Source organism: Heterocephalus glaber, unplaced genomic scaffold (genome assembly GCF_053883595.1).
Source record: "Heterocephalus glaber isolate CG9 unplaced genomic scaffold, H.glaber_assembly_v1.0 deba00000621, whole genome shotgun sequence".
NCBI lineage: Eukaryota > Metazoa > Chordata > Mammalia > Rodentia > Bathyergidae > Heterocephalus > Heterocephalus glaber.
In genome coordinates, this window is record NW_028258153.1 from 24065392 (window position 1) to 24084993 (window position 19602).

Below are 19602 nucleotides of genomic sequence, written 5' to 3' on the forward strand. Positions count from 1 at the left end.
AATGGTAGAGAATTAGTTCCAAAAAGACCAGAAAGTTCTCCAACCAGAAAGCCAAGGTCAAGGGCCATAGAACGTAGTCAGAGGTGGCCACCCTTGGGTGGTCAAATGCTGAGCTGGATCTGGGAGGAGGGAACACTCTCACACTGGGGAAAGTTGGAGAGTATTTCTGGGCAGGATCTAATGCTACAGGTACATGGAATAGGTAACATCCCATCCCAACCTGACCCCATCCTAAGGTCAAGAAGGGACAGGCCCCCAAATGATCTAGTCAAAATTTTGGAAAGAAATGAGTATTTCAAATTTACCTTGAAAGGAGGGAAGAATCAGTGACTTCTACTGCATGGTTTTGGTTTTGTTTTTTTTTAATGTGACAGTTTCTTTATATTTAATTTAATGTTCCACTAAATCCTTTGGAAGGTGAGTCTGTGACTCCCCACAGTTAAGTGTTAGGTAGCCTATGGCATCCTTTAGGAATGGGCTTGTATATAGCCGTCACAGTCACTGTGAGATAGAATCTGGATTGGAGCTCGAGCCTGGATGTCACCGGAGCCCCTGCCCCTTCTGCTGAGCCAGATGACCTCTGTTTAACCTCTGGTCCAGGAGCCGCTCGCTCGGGAACACCAGGGGGCGCCTTTAATCTCCACACAGACCCTGAGCCCAGCCTTTCCAAGTCTTAAGATCTCTGCACAAAAGGGGGCCAGGCCACCTAGTACTCTTCGTGAGCAGCTGATGCAGGAGGTCAGGACCATCATGGACTACTTGGGGATCCAGGGATACGAACAAATTGAGGCTTAAGGTCAGAGTTCACCCGTATATGGGGAGAAAAAATGAATTATTAGTGGGCTAGAAAATGCCTGCTTCCAGCATCCCAAGGAATGAAGACTTGTTCTTTACATTTTAATCTTTTAGAGGTCTCTTCTCTCTTTAGTTCCCTTCCTCCTTGTCTTCTCCTCTGAAATGTCAATTCTCTCCCTCCTGTCTGCGTCTGTTCCCTACTCCTGAACACGTTTTCGTTCCTCCCCTTGAGACCCAAGCCTGATACCCTGGTCCGTTATTGAAGGTGTCCTCTCTGACCATACGAGGTGGGTGGTGTCGACCCCCGTGGAGGTCTAGGGGCTGGGGTGAGGAGGTCAGTGGAGGACGAGGAGCCGGGGTGAGAAGGTCAGCCCACGCCCTGCCCTCCGACCCCCTTAGTGTGACCTTCTGGAAATTTGTTGCAATGCTCCCTGTGCCTGCGCTCCCATTGGCCGGCCACCTCATGTCCCCATTGGCTGGGGCTGCTGACAGGGCCGCGATTGGTCCCCACCCAGCCAAGGTGCCAGGTCGCCTGTTATCTGCCCAGTAGGAGCCTCATACTCCACTCTGGCGCAAGGCACGAGGTGACGACAGCTCCGGCTGTGCCGCCTCCCGGGTGTGCCGCAAGTAGGAACGTGAGGTGCACAGTGCCCTCACCCTTGGTGTGTGAGTATCCACTGGGGGTCACGTCCTGGGGGGCCTTGTGTGTGGGTGTGCGTGGACACACCGGTGGGCCCCACGCGCATAGCCTGACAAGAAGTTGGCGTCTGTTGCACAGTGCATAGAAGGGTTTGTGTGTGTCTCTGTGGAGGATCGAACTCAAAGCCTTCTCACTGAGCTACATGCCCAGCCTTTTACTTTTTAAAAAACATTTATTTATGTATTTATTGAGCCGATATCATTAACTAGCTAGATTTTCTATGTGTGTATAATAAATTGCAATACATTTCTAGAGTATTTTATGAGTTTGCTTAAAGTTTGCTAAGAAAAGTGGATCATACTCAAATGTTTTCTGGTACTTAAGAAGGATTGAAAGTTTTACTCAGGAGGCTGAGGCAGGAAGTTTGCAAGTTTGAGACCAGCCTGGCCAACTGAGGAATACACTGTCTCAAATATTAAAAAATAAAATTAAATTAAAAGAGCTAGGGCTGGGCAGGGTGGTGCATGATTGTAATCCCAGCACTGTGGGAGTCTGCAGCAAGAGGATAACAGGTTCAAGTCCAGCCTGGACAACTTAATGACTTAGTGACATTCTGTCTCAAAATAAAAAATTAAATTAAATTTAAAAAATTTTAAAGGGCTGGGATGTAGTTCAGGGGTAATATACCCCTGGATTGGATTTTAGTGGAAAGAAAGAGAGAAAGAAAGAAAGAAGAAGGAAAGAAAGAAAAAGAAAGAAAGAAAGAAAGAAAGATTGACTGTGAGAAAGTGTACTCTGCTTTATAGATAAGAATAAAAAACAGAGCATGTGACCATGTGAATCTTCACAAAATTCCCTTTAGTTGAAGTTATCCAGGAAGCTCCCTTTGAACTTCATTAGATTGAAAAGCTTTTGCTCGGCAAGCTGATTCCCCATACAAGGTTGAACACAGCAGTGAGGTTTTTAGAGGGAAAATATATTAGCGCTATGGCCATTCTAAAATGCCTCATCGCATATTTGGTTCTAATTTCCTGCAGAGTGAATGAGCTTCACACACAAAAAAGCACTTTTCACTGAACTGCAGATGAAGCTTTGCACACTGCCATGTGCTGCATACCTCACTCCTGTTAGAACATGAGTGGCTTGAATGTAAGACAGCCAACAGCCACGGAGTCATGACTATGACCTTTAAAAAGAAAAGGTTTAGAGTTCACCTCTTTAACACAGATAAAGAAATTAAGACCTAGAGTTTCTTAGCTCCTCCAGATTACATGGCTGGTTAAACAAAAGCTAAGGTTACAACCCAGGTCTTGGGCCAAACCATAAACCAGCACCTTTCCCTATACCAATTTATCCTTTGGTAATAAATCATCCCTGAGAGCATCATTCACCTGCCTGGGATTGTTAAGAACTATCTTCCTTCAAATACTGTCTGCACTCAGTTCCTCTTGTGTTTGTGTATTTTAGATGCCTAAACAGTTAGATTCACCTCTCCAACCATGTCCAGTTTTGAGTAAGAATGGAACGCCTAGGTTCTTCCTCTGTATAATCTCTATCTCTGCTTTGTAGCAATTGGTTGGCATTATCTTCAGATAACTTTTTAAGCATCTCAAATAGGCTCTCTCACTGTGAGTCTTGCCAAGGACTGAATTCATGAGACAGTGATTGCCTGGGGTCCAGAGAGGTCTTTAGGATCAGGGTGGAACTAACATGTTATTCCCCGCTCCCCACTCCCAAGCTTTTCTCTTAATCTTCATTGTCCCTCAGCTCATTCAACTCTGGTCCCCATGCCTGGGAGATTTTTGGCTCATGGTCCAGACAATAAAACTCTTAGCAGTTGCAGTCTGGAAGAAACAGCCAAGAAAGGGAGTCATTAAGTGAGACCTTTATTAATTACATCCTGGGAAGAACACCGTCAATGCTTGATCCATGGTCTCTGACCACAGAATTTACTGGCTTGTTAGCAGCACAAGATTAACTTAGAGACCAGAGTGGCTTGGAGATGGGAAGCTTCTCAGAGGAAATGGGACTTAACCTGGGACTTAAAGGATAAGTTGGCTTTAGAGAAGTAGAAACTTGGGGCAGAGCCAGAGAGGGGTTATAGGTGGCCTGAAAGGCACTGGGCTATGGAACAGAGGTTAGTAGGAAGAAGAGCAAAAAGTGTCTCTTGCTAAAGAACCAAGTGAGAGAGGATAAATTGGGAGATCGTGAGTGTTCGGGGCTATTAAAATGCCACTTGCCCCAGGGGCAAAGTTCTATGTCATTTTCTCTACTGCTCTGATACCTTAGACTGCTAGCAGCAGATTCCTTAACACACTTTCATCTGTAAAGGGTATTTTTTTAAAAGAAAAGATTTTTTATTTTAATTAAAAGATCATCTGTTGATCTCAGTTATACACTCTACTTGGTTCCACTTACCATATGTTCCCTCTTTCCTAGCAATAGAGCCAACTTTTGGAATAAGGTGAAGGAGGGCCCTGTCCTCCCTTTCCCTCTTTAAGATAATGACTTCTGTGACACTTGTGCTGGGCAAGTCAGCCTTTCACACGAATCACAGGTACTAACAGGACAGATCCAGCTCTTAGCAGAACAAAAATTTCATTCTAGGGCCGGGGATTTAGCTCAGTGGTGCCACCACCTGCCTCACAAGCACAAGGTTGAGAGTTCGATTTCCGGTACCAAAAACAAAAACAAAAACAAAACAAAACAAACAAAAACCCCAAAAATCTCATTCTGAAGAATATTGACCTAAGCTCCCATCAGGGCCACAGAAAACAAAATTCCAAGTCAATCAAGATAACTGGGAAAGAAGGGCTTTGGGGGTTTGTGGCAAAATCATCCTTAGTGGTGAGCAGAACGTAGCAATTTAGGGGGAGGATATTGTAAATCACACAAGTTACAATTAGTTTTCACAGCAATTGGGCTTCATTCTCCCCGTCAAGCAGAGGGGGCAGATCATTCTTAACTTCCCCACAGTGCCACCTCTTCCTGTCCTAAGGGGAGAATTTTCTCCCAACTCCTGACCAGAGGGCACCTGGGCAGGAGGAGGAAGATGGAAGACATACCTTCAGGTAGCTGCCGGGATGTTCTGGTGCTGTCCCCATCCCTAAGATGAGCAGTGAACATTTGACAGCCCTGGCTGCCTCCTAAAGTCAGTAAATAATGGGAAAGTCTGCCCCTGTGGGGAAGGCAGAGAACTGCATCCCTATTCAGGGACTGTTCTCAGCCACCCAACTATTTCAGACAGAGTGTGTCTGAGTAGAAGCCCTGGAAAAAAAACTTGAATCATCAGCCTGGCATTAACATTTACATGGGTAGAGCTCAGATTTCCCATAAGCCCAGAGGCCTTTTGTGTAGTATTCTATGACTATTAGAGAATTTGAGGTCCTGGAAGGACCCTTGTAATTTTATACCATTCATCTAGGGCAGCATTTCCCATCAGATTCCTGTTTTATGTATTGTCTTAGCCCATTTCCCTCTGCTGTGATAGACCTGGCAAATGAGAAACAGTCCTGGAGGCTGGGAAGTCCAAGATCAAGGAGCTACATGTGGTGAGGGCCTTCTTACTATGGCATGGCAGGGCAGGGCAGAAGGTACTATATGGCAAGAGAGGATGAGTGCAGCAGCATGAGCGTAAGCAGGAGAAGGAAAAAGGAGCCTTCACTCATCTTTCTATCAGGAGCACATTTCCCCGAGTAACTGACCCACTCCAGGGATGACAACCTTACTCCACCACTTTTTAAAGGCTCAACCTCTTAACATTGTCCCAATGGCAAGTAACTGTCAACCTGAGGTGTGGAGGGGGTGTGCAATCCATAGCATGCTTATATTTCCAACAGTCTCCCCAAGTGACTGATTTGTATCAAAATTCACAAGCCCCTGGACAAACTCATGCTTTGTCCTTACACTGCAAGACTGAGCTCAAGGAGAGTGGAGCCAGCAGAAACTTCCCATTCTATTTCATCCCAGACCTGGGCACTGAGCACCTGCAGGGGCCAGGCTCTGCACCAGACACTGAGGGTACTAGGTCATGAAGGCACAGCCACTCTGCTCAAAAAGCTGGCAGGACTGTCAGGAGCAGCTGTCTTCTGAGTGCACATTATGTGAGCTCTCTCTGACAGAAGGAGCCATGCTTAGGTAAGAGGCCCTCCTTCCTGCCTCTTCTCAAAACTTACGTTTCAGTCCCAGAATCCACTCACCTAGAGAAGAGCTCTTGGTTTGTAAGTTCAGATGTGACAGAGGCCAGCTGTCGTAGCCATTTACCTGTCTTTGGGATAAAGTATCTGACACTCACAACTTAAGAAAGGAAAGGTTAATTTGGCCCATAGTTTCAGTGGGCCATGGTCAGCTGGCTCCAAGACAGAAGTAGCCTGGTGAGTGGACACAGCCAAGGAAAGCTGTTACCTGGGAAGAAGAGCATAAATAGAGGCACTTGGGACAAGAATACACCCTTCCAGGTCACAGCCCCAGTGACTCTCCAACCAGACCCCGCTTCCTGTCAACATTCAGCTATAGAACTCATCCATGGATGAATCCACTGATGAGTATAGCACCTCCATAATCCCATCACTTTCGAAACACCTGAGACATTGGGGGACATTTCAGGTCTAAACCTTAACACTAACATAATCATCACCTTCAGACCACACAAGAAGCAAAGCAAGGCAAACCTGCCTCTACTTCCCCGTGAAGCGCCAAACGAGGTACAAGGCATTCTCTATTTTTTCTCCTCTTTGAGGTATAACATACACAGAAAAGTTCATTAATCAAAAGTAGACACTGTGATGGATTCTTTTTCAAATGCATACACCAGGGTGACCATTCTCCAGATCAAAGAGGGGCCATTCTGAAAACTGGCAAACTCTCCCAGGTAGGATATGTGCCTGTTCAACTTTGACAGCGTATGAGGCACAAAGTCTCGGTGCCCTGTTGTCCTTGGTCACAGAAATGAGCAAGTGTCTGGTGAGCTCAAGCAGAGTGTCACAGGCAGGGTCCCTCCACTGTGAGTCCAGCATAGGTGACTTGTGAGTCTCAGAATCAATATTCAGTAAGAGATTTTGTGTCTGTTATTAGTTATATTCATTGGGTTGGAATCTTTTACCTCGGAGGTACCTCCTTTCTTGCTGCTCAACCGGCCTTTCTTTTTTCTTAATGTTCTCTTTTATTATTTAGGGTAAAAAGGCATATTACATTACAGCTTAGAATGTCCACCTCTGGAGAAGGCAGCCACCCTGGTGGCACAGTGCCCCAGCCAATGATGCAGGTACAGGAGCTGGAACCTCGTGTGGCCCGAAGACGCCTTTCCCAAGCCCGCCACCGAGCCACCATGGCAGGGCTCTTTGACAACCTGAGGAAGATTGTTTACTCCAAGGCTGAGCTCACAGCCTCAAAGGTACAAGGGCCTGGGTGTGGGGAGGAGACGTTTTCCACATGTAGAGGGAGGTGGGCTGAGATGAGACCTGGTCTGGAGCTGCTGACCTTGCTGCCCAACCTTGAGGGTTGCTTCATAGCACCAGGAGTGCTGCTGCTGCTGCTGCTCCTGCGCAGAGGTGAACTGTGAGCACCAGGCCATATCAGCTTGCATGGACAAGCCTGACACAGAAGAGAAATGATGTGCTTAAAGAGACGCTTGGTTAGCCAGCGATTGCCATCCCTAACACATCCACAGGCAGCAGCAAGCTTTCTGTAGCTGTTCCAGAACCCTGCCTCTACCTAAACACACATTCATCAGCGCTTGTTTTCAGGTACATGTACACCATGCACACACCACAGGATTACACACATGCATGCACTATACGACTACTACACACACATACACACATGTGTATACAGTGCACATGTACACCCTCAGGTTTTGTGCACCGAGGAAGTCTTTCCCCTAGGCAATGGGTCTCTCCAGGTAAGCATTTATCTTTTCCTGCTCTTAATTCTGATTTCCCCCTCATGCAGTTTTTAATTGCTAATTAGCAGTAAATAAATTAATTACCTGACAGAGCATGGAGGAAGGTCCAGGTAAATTGGGGGAGTAGTAGAAGGAATGGAGTTAGTGTTAGCAGTGGAAGCATGAGAGGCCAGAATAGAAAGGTTCCCCAAGAGTTGTAGTTCCCCACCCTCTTAACAGAAGAGGGAACCAGAGTTGAGGAAGCACTTACCCACTGGTTACGGCAGTGCCAGGAAGAGGCCATGTACCTGCTCCAAGCATGGCCACCTCTCAGGACATTCTTGTTGTCCCGTACATGTTCCCAGCCAGCATAGTTTCCTCTCTAGGTGGGTCTTTCAGCAGCGTAGTACTCAAGAGTTTCATGCTGGCTGTTCACCATGCTTGCAGAGGCTTGGGGACATTTGGGGACAGACATCCAGGTGAGCTCCTGAGCAGGCATGGGACAAGGTCTCTGTGGAGGTCAAAGAGAGGTGCCTCTGAGTACCCTTGTGCAGGGCTCCAAGTGGGGCCTGTGTTGCTTTTAGCTGACAGAATCCCACCAGAGACCCCACCTGCTCCTGTAGAATGGTGCAGCAGGCTGGTGAGGAGCAGAGGGAGGGCTGCTTTTTCCCCTCTGCTGAGCCACACTAAGAGGCTCAGGACTCAGCTGGGTGATAGCAAATCTGGCCTCTCTGATGAAAGTTTGCCCAGCACAACTGTGCTCCACGTCCTTTCGAGAAAGAGAAGCTTACTGTGTGCTTCCGGGAATGCATAAAAACCAAACTCCCTGGCATAGGCCAACAGAGAAGTGTACGCAAAGAAGGAATAGGCATTCAGAGTCTCACAGTAAGCAGTTCAGGTAACTCCAGAGGAAAACCATGTGCATGCCTAAAGTTGGCCTTCATGACATAGCAGGTGATGGAGCATGACTATTAACCAGTCTCAGTGAATGAGGAAAGTTCCTTCTAACTTTAGGAAATCCATCTGCTAAGGAAAGATAGTCACGGGCCGGAGATTTAGCTCAGTGGTTCTGGTGCCTGCCTCGCAAGCACAAGGTCCTGAGTTCGATCCCCAGTACCCAAAAAAAAAAAAAAATTACTGAAGGAAAGATAGTCATGGCCCCTCACAGGCCTGTGAAACTATTTAACAAGATCCTCAAGTGAAAAGACAGCATTGTCATTAGAGTCTTACAGTGTTAGTATCATTATTTCCAGTATATCACCTCATTTATTTCCCACAAATCTGTTCGTATCATTTTAACCTTGCAGATTAGGAAACTGAGGCTCCTGAAAGTTAAATTACTTGCTTTCATTGGCAGGGCCTAGAACCCAGCTATTCTCTGTAGTCTGCCTTCTTTTTGAGGGACAACCCAGGATTTTTCTTGAAGAAACAAGGTTCTACAGAGAACAAGGTCTTGTGAGTTCTCTAGGACTGCCATAATAAAAGTGGGTGATTGAAAACAACAGAAATGCACTGACTGATGATTCTGGAAGTCTAAGGTCAACGTACTCACCAGGCCCTGCTCCTTCCCTTGCCCCTAGGGAAGAACCTTTTTTGCCTCTACTAACCTCTGGCGTTTGCTGACAATCCTTGGCATTTCCTTGCTCGTAGATGGATCGCCCCAGCCACATGGATATGTTCTCCCTAGTTATCTTCAGTTATCCATTGTGTGTCTGTCTATGTCCACATTTCTCCTTTCTCTCTTTTTTTTCTCACATTTCTCCTTTTTCTAAGGGCATCAATCATACTGAGCTGGGGCCCGACCTAAGGATATCATTTTAACTTGATTACCTCTATAAAGATTCTATTTCCAAATCAGGTCATATTCACAAGTTCTAGGGGTTAGGACTTCAACATTCCTTTTGGGAGGACAAAATTCAACTCAGAACAAAGGTCCTAAGATGTTAGCTTGCCAAAGACATCCTAGAAGCAGAATTTCAGTGAAGCCCCTGGCTTCTCTGGATTTGCTGGACTCCGAGTGTGAGTTGGGCCAGAAATGTCCTACTGAGCCAGCATAGGCAACTTACCTGGACTAAGGTAGCAAAGTGCCTCAGACTGGGCAATGCATGAACAACAGAAATTCATTGCTTACAAGTCTGGGAGCTGGGCCCTCCGATATCCAGGCATGTGAAGATTCAGTGTTCAGTGAGAGATAGCTATCTGGTTTCCAGACGATGCCTTCTAGCTGGGTCTTCACATGTGGAAAGTGTGAACAAGCTCCCTTGGGTCTCTTTTCTCAAAGCACTCATCCCATTTTCCAGGGCTCTGCCTTCTTGACTTAATCACCTCCCCAAAGGCCACATCTCCCAATCCCCTCCATGGGAGGCTGGATGTCACCACAGTCATTCGAGAGCGCACAAACATTTAAGCCACAGCAGGTTGAGAATCATCTTCTCACTCTAAGGACAAGCCCAGGACTCTGGCAACCAATGGCCCCTCGTTCCAAGTCCTTCCTGCCCTGACAGCATAACTGTGAGTCGCAGGACAAGAACACCCCGGTGTGCAAGAGCAAGGGGTAGGTCTTGGTCTAAAAGGGATGCTTATTGATCTTGCAGTTGGCTGCATTCACACAATGCTGTTGTTCCTGTCCCTTGGCCTTTGGGTTAGTAGAGCATTGTGCTTCCCCCTCAAGACTCCTTTTTTTAAATAAAAAAAATTGTTAGTACATGTATGCAGTTCATAATGATCACATTCATTGCAGGGAGGTGGCACATGTATGTAACACATCTTGATTCTTTTTACTTTCCCTTCTCCTCCCCTCCCTCCTGTCTCCCTCCATCTCTTGGTCCTCTTCCTATAGGAAACAAGGAGATAGAGCTTTTGCAAATGGGAAGGGGATGAAGTCTCCTTTTTATGCATTTCAGAACCCCTGAGAATCTAGAATGGCAACACCTAGGCTCTTGCTCCCTAGCTGCCTTGGCATCCTCTTTGGTTCCCTACCCTGCAACTCCCTGGCAGTCCCCCAGCGAGCCCTGCCTGGTCTGCACATTTCCAACCTGGGCTTGCTCTGCTCAGCTGCCCTGTTTCGAAGTCCTTCTGATCTCTCCCGTCAGAATAGTCCTTCTCCTTGTGAACCCTTCCTTAATTCTACCTGGTGTTAATCACAAGCTGCTTCCATGCTTGCTTCCCTTTGGGATGTCATTGTCCTAAAGTGGGGACTGTCTTGTTCACTCTTCACCCCTGGGGCTCAGCACACAGCTTTACACTTCCTTGGTCCTGAAGAATGTCCCTGACCCCTCACAAATGTAGGTGTCAGCCGAACAAACATTTAGTGTATCTTGTTTTTAAGTAATCTTGAAGTTACCATCTTGACTTTAAGGAAAGAAAGAAGGAAATGAGAGGAAGGTAGAGAAGAATGGAGGGAGGGAAGATGCTAAGAAGGGGAAGGGAGGAAATTCAGAGTTCAAGCTTACAGAACACTTTCGATAAGTTTTTAGATCATCTGAAGTGTGTGCATTTAGCAAATAAATATTGTGAACCTGTGCATTTAACACTAAACAGCCAGTTGCACGTGGTCACAACTGAGCAGAAGCCTAGCCTGCGCCTTCGTGCAACCTGGGGTCGACAGGCATTCATCTGTGCCCCTCAGGAACCCAACTCCACCTTCAAGGAGGTAACATAGCCATTTGCCTTTCTGTCCACTGGGAGTCTGCTAAACACAGCTTGTTTCCAAATACTTTGGTATTTCTTGAGAATCCATTCCTAGGAGACTTCACACTTTCTAAGCTTTAGAAAATCCTTTCCACTGCCAAGGTTAAGGGCGTGACACCTTAGGGAATGTGGCCTCACACCTTAGGAAATGAGGGGGGTCCTGGTCCATAAAACCAGTCTCTGCAGTGCAAGGCTGTCCTTGCAGCATTGTCCGTCTCCGTCTCTGTCCTCAGTGGCAGGTTCTGAACAAAGCAAAGAATCACATTCAGGAACTGGAAGGAACGCTGGACACTTTGCTGAAGCTTAAAGGTAATAAGTCCCTCCCTGGCAAGGCTGGTTCTGTTTTTCTATTGAAAACAGAGACTGGGTTACAACAGAGCCCACAGATGTTTACTGAGGGCCTACTGTGTGCCAGGTGGTGTGATTGGGCTAGAACTGAGATTGATGCGCCTGCCCCTGGGGAATTTGTAGTCTGGCAGGACGGTCAGGGTCACCCGGCTGTTTGATAAGTCCCCTGCGAGGGGACCCAACGCCATCTTAAGAGGCCAGAGAAAAAGTGAATCATTGCTTGTTCTGAGCTCTTCCCTCACATTCAGAAGGAGAGGTGAAAAATGAATTCTGGACTCCCTAAAACTGAACCCGAGGGGAAGGGAGGGGTTCAGGGCTCCCCCATGGGAGATGCAACAAGGGCCTGGCTTTCACTTTGTGACTCTTGTCTTCAACTCTGATAGCATCCTTCAATCTGGATGATGGGAACGCCCACAGCTTAAAGGAGGTTAAGGAAGAATATGCTGCAGTGTTCTCTGGAAATGAGAGGTAAGAGCCCGAGAGCTACAGGAGAAGGGACTGTGCTGTCCTGGCCTTCCCCAGGGTGCACGGGGCAGAGCAGCCGCTTGCCCACCTGCCAGTCTCGTCCTGGGGTAACTCTCTTCTCCCTGATCCTAGAAACATGCATTTGACTTCTTCCCATTATAACAGTGACCTATGCTTATTATGGGAGATGTAGGAAATACAGAAAAGCTTGTAAATATGTATTGTCTCACCCCTCAAAGACAGTCAACGTTAATTTTGAGGAATATCCATCCATCTAGTTTTTAAATTTTTGCACATTCTATTTTCGAGGAATAAGGTTATAATATTTATCTTGTATTACATATAATGTTATATATTTTGTATTTATACATATATTTCAAGTCCTCAGCTACTGGCGTTATTGGAAAGTACACACGAAAATAAGGAAAATAAAAATCTCAACCTACTTTTCAAGTTTCATGGAAAGCTAGGAAAAACCATTTAATTTTCAAAGAGGAAAAGCAACCACAGTACACATAAGTGTCACAGATGCCGAAAGGGTCATTACTAATAATTCAAACTTTGAGAGACGGATAGGAGAGTGTCTTTTTTAGCTCCCATGCTGTCAGGGTTTCTCCTGGCTGCTGCACAGACACCTTCTCTGCTCTGCTCTCAACACCTGCTCAGCACCTGCAGCCTGCAGAGCTGCTTTGATCCCAACAGCCACATTTCTGGCGGCCCCCAGCATGTCCGGCTCTAATGGTGTATACAGCCTGGCCTCTGATGAGATACAGAGCACAAGCTATTGTGCCCCTCCCAGAAGAGGGCTGCAAACCACACTACACTATTCAGAGCCTACTGAAAGCAGGTCTTGGTGAAGAGATGTAGCACCCTGCTATTTTTTGGTGTGGCCATCTATGACATTTATTTTCTTCTCTGTACTTTTCTCTGCTCCCCAAAATTTTTAACAAACAGTGTGTATTGCATCCTATGGGAAATAAGCAGAGCAAAAATAAATTATTAAAACTTAAGTGGAGGGCTGGGGATGTAGCTCAGTAGCATGCTCAAGGTCCTGGGTTCTGTTCCATAGCACACACACACAAAAGTTAATAGACAATGTGAAAATACAAAAATATGTCAAGAAAAAAATAACCCCCTATAATCTCACTCCGTCCAGATCAACATTTTGTTCCCAGAGGGGAGGAAGGAGGAGTGGTGTGGGTATGTATCGAGTGTACATGGCAGTTGAAGGCTGTTTTTAAAAAGCAGACTGCACCCTACCTCGCCATTAACCTGGGAGGTGGTCTCAGAAAGGTGGGATTCTATGCTTGCTTTCCCAAAATGGGTAGCCAGTGGCCCAAACTCCACTGATCATATGAGCTGTTCTTTCCTTACTGATACATGATTCTCATCACATGTTAAAATCTTACCAATACTTATGTCACCTGCCCATAGGAGAATGGCTAAATTTTTTTAAATCCTAATTTAAATAATCATAGTTGATGGTAAGTAGAGATAATTTTTGCTACAATCATTGAAACTGTAGTATCAGCATAGACTGTATTCACTGTATTTTGATTAATTATGGGTAAGCTTGAGTGCCTTCATTCAAGATCATTTGCTTTTCCTTTCCTGGGAATTGTCTGCACTTATCCCTTTGCCCATTTATGTTGAGTTGGGTTGGTTGTCTTTTTTTTTTTTCTCATTAAGTTTATTGGTACATTTTCAGTATAAAATACAGTTACATTCATCATTGGGATCTTGTACCATTTCATGAGTATCTTGGTTCTTATTTTTTTCCCCTTCCCCTGCCCTCCCTTCACCCCCTCCACCCTTCCCTATTTGCAAAGACTTTGTTTCCATTTTTTTCCTTTTCTCATATTTTTTCTTTTCCCTTTTTTCCTTTCCCCTACCCCTCCCACTTCCCCCGCACCTTTAGACCTTTTCTTCCTGTTACACAATATCAGTTATACATTTTTTAAATTACAATATCAAGATCTAGGAGACATTACCACAGAATTTACAGAATTTAAAAGGACACAGAAAGCATACTTCAAAAATCTGTTTTGAAATAAATTTGACAACTTCTAAGAAGTACCTTGGAAGACAAATTAATGAAACTAACTCTGGAGGAAATATAAAATTTGAATAGCACCGATTAGAGAAAGTATATTCCTAGCTTGAAAACCTACCTATATGACAACAACAGGCTCATATACATTTTTTATTTAATTGTAGAAACTCTTTATATATACAGATAAGTTAACACTCTATTACTTGAGCTGTGAAAATTTTTCCCTCGGTCATTTGTTCTATCATTTTGCTTCTGCTTTGTTTTTTGTCTAATGTATCAATTTGTTATGACTCCTGGACTTTTGGGGAATACTTAAGACTTTCTCCACTGCAAGACTGAAAAAAAGAAAACAAAAAAGAATCTTCCTAAGCTTTTTCCTGGTGAATTTTCTTTTCAATAGAATTTGATAGGGGATTATCCCTATCAATATGAAGAGATCCTAGGTATAAATTCTGACTTCCCAAATTGTGTCATACAGGTTTTTGTTTTGATTTGGTTTTTTGGTTTTTTTAGATAGGCTCTAACTATGTAGTTCAGGCTGGTCTTAAACTCGCTATATAGCCCAGGCAGGCCTCAAATTTGTGACAATCTTCCTGCCTCAGCCCCCCGCGTGCTGAGATTACAGGCGTGTGCCACCACTCCCAGCTGTCATGCAGTGTTGTTTTAAAATGTGTTCTGAACAGCAAAATTGACAGATGTTAATGAGTCCAACCTACTCTTTTTTAAAAAATACAGATTAAGCTTTTGGTTTAAACTTAATTATTTCATTTTTTTGGTACTACTGTAAATAATGGGTTTTTTATTTCATTTCTAGTATATAAACTTTTTTAACATATATTTTAATTACTCATAATAATTATAGATATTTATGAGTACAATATGACACTTCAGTACTTGATAAACTATGTAATTATCAGATCAGAACAATTAGCATATCATCTCCGACATTTATTTACCATTTGTTTGTGTTGAGAATACTGAAGATCTTCTCTATTAGCTACTTTGTCAGCTATAATTATCCTAGAGAACATCAGAAGTTATTCTTCCTGTTCATTTGCATCCCCGCTCCTCTCTCTCCCCCCTTCATCCCTGTGCATCCACACACTTTCCACACTTTGGTAACCACTATTCTCATTGAAATAATATTTATTTCTGTGCAATGAAACTTTGCTAAGTCCCCTTATTATAGTCATATGTTTGCACATTCTTTGGAATTTTCCACATAATCACATTGTCTGCAAATAGACATCTTTACTTCTTCCTTTCCAATCTGCATACTAAATTTTAATTCTTTTTCTTGCCTTATTGGACTGGCTAGAACCTCAAGTGTGATCCTGAGTAGAAGTGGTAAGAATGCACATCCTCTTTTTACTCCTGGTTTTAGGGAGAAAATACTGAGTATTTTACCATTAAGTATGGTGTCAGCTGTAGCCTTTTGGAGATAGCCTTGATTGGGTGAAGGAAGTTGCCTTCTATTCTTTGTGTGCTGAGCATTCTTATCATAAAATTGATGTTGATTTTATCAGTTATCTCTCTGCATCTACTCTGCATCTACTGAGACAATCATGATTTTTCTTCTTTAGTGTGTTGATGTGGTGAATTGCATCAATTGGTTTTTTTTTTTTTTGGTACCAGGGATTGAACTCGGGACCTTGCTCTTGCGAGGCAGGCAGCAGAACCACTGAGCTAAATCCCCAGGCCCATCAATTGCTTTTTTAAACATTGAACCAGCTGTCTTGCCTAGGAGCAAGACCATTTGGGCACAACATACTTATGTACATATATGTGGCTGGATTATATATACTGTTGCTAAAACATGTTGAGAATTTCTGTTTTCACTGGGGGTTGTTGTCTACAGTACTGTCTCATTCCTGATTTCTCCCCCAGTTTGATCTCAGATAGTTTTCTTCAGAATGGCTCCTTCCCCTGGCACCCAACTGAGGGAGTCGAGAAGGGTGTAGAAGAGGAAGAAGGTGAAGAAGAGGAAGAGGAAAACCAAGAAGAGGCAGAGGAAGAGGAAGAGGGGAAACAAATGGATCTTGTACACTCCCTAAGCACTTCACCACCAGACCTCCTGGAATTTGAGCGGTGTGAACAGCTGGGTGGGGTGGTTTTGTGCAACAGAGGAGCTCCTGTGGGGATGGGACACGGGCTACAGCTGTGATCCCTGTAGCCTCCATACATGATCTGACCAGGCGCTGAGTTCTCGACACTCTGGAGTTTCCACAGGAGGGGCTCAGGACAGGGTCAACTCCCGGTCTAGACATAAAGTCACTAAGCTGCATTTGTATGGCAAAAACACTGTTTTTAATTTAGACTGGGTGTTTATTTGGGGTGGATGGGGGTGTTGATTGTGTTCCAAGGGTTAAGCCTCTGCCTACCACCACCACTCAAGCTCCACAAGTCTGCTTTGAGCATCACAGTTGGTGTTATAGAAAGAAAGACAAGTCAGGTGTGGTGGTTCATGCCTGTAATCCCAGCATCCTGGGAAGCTGAGGCAGGAGGATTGCAAGCTCAAGACCAGCCTGGGTAACTTAGTGAGACCTTGTCTCACAATAAAAATATTAAAAAAGGACAAGGAATGTAACTCAGTGTGAAGGCCCTGGGTTCAATCCCTAGTACAAGAAGGATGGGGAAAGAGAGGAAGGGAGGGAGGAGAGACAACAGGCAGAGGGAGGGAAGAAGGAAGGAAGGTGAATGTTTTCCTTTGCCATTGCTTTCTGCATGGCTCCAAGACCCTCAGCAGCCATGTGGCTTACGGAGGCCTTGGCCCAATAGGAGAAAACCCAGTCTCTGGCTGAGCCTGGCCCACAGCCCTGTATTAAGGTAGGGGTCCTAATAGAAAGGTGCACTCATGGCACAGAATTGCATGGCATTTTCCTATGGGAGGACAGCTGAGCCAGCCACTGCAGGGATCCCAAGCACAAACCTAGGTGCTTCATGGCCCCCAAAGTGGCTTCTGTCCTCTAAGAGTCAGAGGTCACAGAGCTTTAAGGCTGATCCACTGGGAGCCACAGGGGGCCGTGGCCATGAACTGAATCCCAAGAGCTGGTGCCACTTCCGTTCCAGGTATCTCAACTTCTACAAGCAGACGATGGACCTGCTAATTCAGAACGGCATCGTCTCCTCACGGATGGCTTCCCAGCCTGTCATCTCGGCAGCCATCTCCCACCTGTGGCAGACACTCTCTGAGGACAGGAAGGCCAGCGTCCTGCAGGCCTGGATCCAGCAGCACAGTGGCCTCCTGGACCTGGGCACCAGCCCGCAGCAGGCATTCGCTGAGGACAGCATGAAGGACAGCGGTGTGGACAGCCAAGGAGCCAGCTCCTCACTGGTCTCCACCCAGGAAGAGGTGAGCAGACCCTGTGGGGTGACCCAGAGTGTGACAGGAACAATTCTTTCACCCTTGGCCCTGGGGATCCCAAGCTTTGCTAGGGTCATTTAGTGAGTTTGAGGAGCCATTTGGAATCGGGTCACACATAGTCTTCTGATTTTTCTCAGCATCATCTCCATGACCACCAGACAGCACTTCCTCTTCTACTGTCAGCAACCTGGCCTTTCCATGGCACTATGGGAGCCAAGGTCTATCATGGGACTCTTGGCTGCCAGTGACTTGATTATTAAACCTCAAGTCCAAGGAGGTCCAGGTCAGTCCAGTTGCCCAATGATATCCCCTCAGATTGAGGTTCCTCCCTTCTCTCTGACTTTCTTCATTTTAGGGCCAGTTTCTCCGCCTTCCCTGGAGCAATCAAGCCTCCTTTTCACCAGCTAGAGATAGGAGGAGTTCTTGTGAAGGCTCTTTCTCAGTCAAGGAAAAACTTTCCAGAAACTTCCACCGTACCTCTCCTCCACTGTTATTGGCCAGGATTGACCAGATTACCATTTTACTAAACCAGTGATTGGTAATCCAAAGAGGATTACCTGAGGACTACTCAGGCCCAGTCCTTGAGGAGGAGCCAGTTTCCATGCAGAGAGCATTGTGTTAACGCAATAAAGAAGAAGCAACCAGTGTCTGCTATCCATGCATTTCTCAGCTCTTGAGTAGTGAGAGTAGCCATGGTCTATGGTTTTGGGTGTTGTTACAAGTCATCCTAGGGCTGGGTATTTAGCTCAGTGGTTCCACTGCCTGCCTCGAAAGCACAAGGACCCAAGTTTGATCCCCCATACCAAATAAATAAATAAATAAATAAAAAGAAGTCATCCTGCGCTGTGATGGAAGCAGGCCAACCACAGCTCTTCTGGAGTTAGCAGAGTCCTGGAAGACTGCTTCTACCCCATGGGAAGATCCCTGAGCACTGACTCTGCCTTTGGCCCCGGCTTTGACACGCATGTCCTTTCAGGATTCAGTGCACAGAGAGGGAGCCTTTCCACTTCTCTCTGCCCCAGCAGCCTTGAACAAGCATAAAATTGCTAAACTGTTTCTGACACACGAAGTTTTGTGCTTTTTTCCAGGTCCTCCTTGAAGATGCCTTCGATGTGGCAAGTTTCCTTGATAAAAGTGAAATTCCAAGTACATCTGACCCCAGGTGAGGAAGGCAGTGTGCAAGTATGCATGTGCAAATGTGAGAGTGGGTGTGAGGTTGTGTGTGTGTGTGTGTATGTGTACTCCGTCAGGAATATTTTTCAGCCTGTCCTCTGCAGCCCCTGGATGGGCACAGAATTCAGTGGAAATTCTTAGGGATCCTCTTTTTTTGTGTTTTTTGGGCTGGTGCTAGGATTGTGCCATCTCCTGGGGGATGACATTTCTGGGGACACTCTCAGAGGAGAAAATTCTTCCATCCTGGCCTAGGTAATCAGCTTAAGGTGGTGGCATATCCTCTCTTTGCCCTGTTTTCCTGGTGTGTCTTGGTCTTGCTTATCCCTGCGTAGAGCTGCTACTGCCCTGCTGTTAAGTCTGCTGTTAGAGAAAACACCACCAACCAGGTGACAGATAAACAACAAACATTTATTGATCACAGCTCAAGATCAAGGTGCCAGTAGATTCAGAGTTAGTAGATGGCACTTTCTCAATATAACCAGGTCTTTCTAGGGCCTCTTTTGTAAGGGGGTCAACCTGTCCACCTCCTAATGCTGTCACCTGGGAGGAGGGGGCACAAACATTCCATCTATAGCAGCCAGGACCAGGCAGCCCATGGGCCAGTCATAGCTGTCAGTCTGGCAGAAGAGGGCAGGGGGCTCTGGAACACAGAGAACCTGGGCCAACATGGAAACAGGCCTGTGCCCTGTACCTAATGGAGACTCTGAGCCACACCAGGGAGGAAGGCTGCCTGGGAATGGGTTTGGAAGGCACAGAGGAGGGGTGGCTGACCCATGAGGCAAGAAGACAAAACAGGATCTGAGAGCCAGGGATTTAGCTCAGTGGTTCCACTGCCTGCCCTGCAAGTGCAAGGACCTGAGTTCAATCCCTGGTACTCAAAAAAACAGGATCTGAGAATATTTAAAACAAGAAGTGGCTGGACCCATCCTTATACCCCAGGAGCACTTCCTCTGAAAAGCCAACCTAGGATGCCAACCTAAGAATTCCCTGGCTGATCCTTGAAAACCTGTGATGTCCTGACTTGAATGGACAGCTCTTCAGATATTGTGCTGGTGTCTGGGCTGAAAAGAAGCCTGAACATTTAGTGTCTCTGTCTTGGGAGTAAGAGTGACATTCACATCCTTGGGACCCAAGTGACTCTATTGTCCTCCATGGGAGCCTAGCTTTTGGCTCACCCTAAAGATGTGGCCACA

General features: G+C 45.7%; 1 protein-coding gene across 3 annotated transcripts in view; it reads left to right on the top strand.

Moving 5' to 3' along the window:
- The first annotated feature begins 609 nt into the window (after positions 1 to 609).
- Stra8 (stimulated by retinoic acid 8) overlaps positions 610 to 19602 on the top strand; it is a 28954-nt gene continuing 9961 nt past the window's right edge. For 2 of the 3 annotated variants that reach the window (XM_087205895.1, XM_087205897.1), the window contains exons 1-7: positions 1342 to 1461; positions 6608 to 6827; positions 11240 to 11315; positions 11738 to 11822; positions 15760 to 15960; positions 16942 to 17224; positions 18325 to 18398. In XM_087205895.1, the coding sequence (XP_087062021.1) occupies positions 6639 to 6827; positions 11240 to 11315; positions 11738 to 11822; positions 15760 to 15960; positions 16942 to 17224; positions 18325 to 18398 (908 nt within the window). In that variant the 5' untranslated portion in view covers positions 1342 to 1461; positions 6608 to 6638. Of the gene's footprint in view, positions 797 to 1341; positions 1462 to 6607; positions 6828 to 11239; positions 11316 to 11737; positions 11823 to 15759; positions 15961 to 16941; positions 17225 to 18324; positions 18399 to 19602 lie in introns of those variants that run through there. The other variant, XM_087205896.1, reaches the window with a different exon arrangement.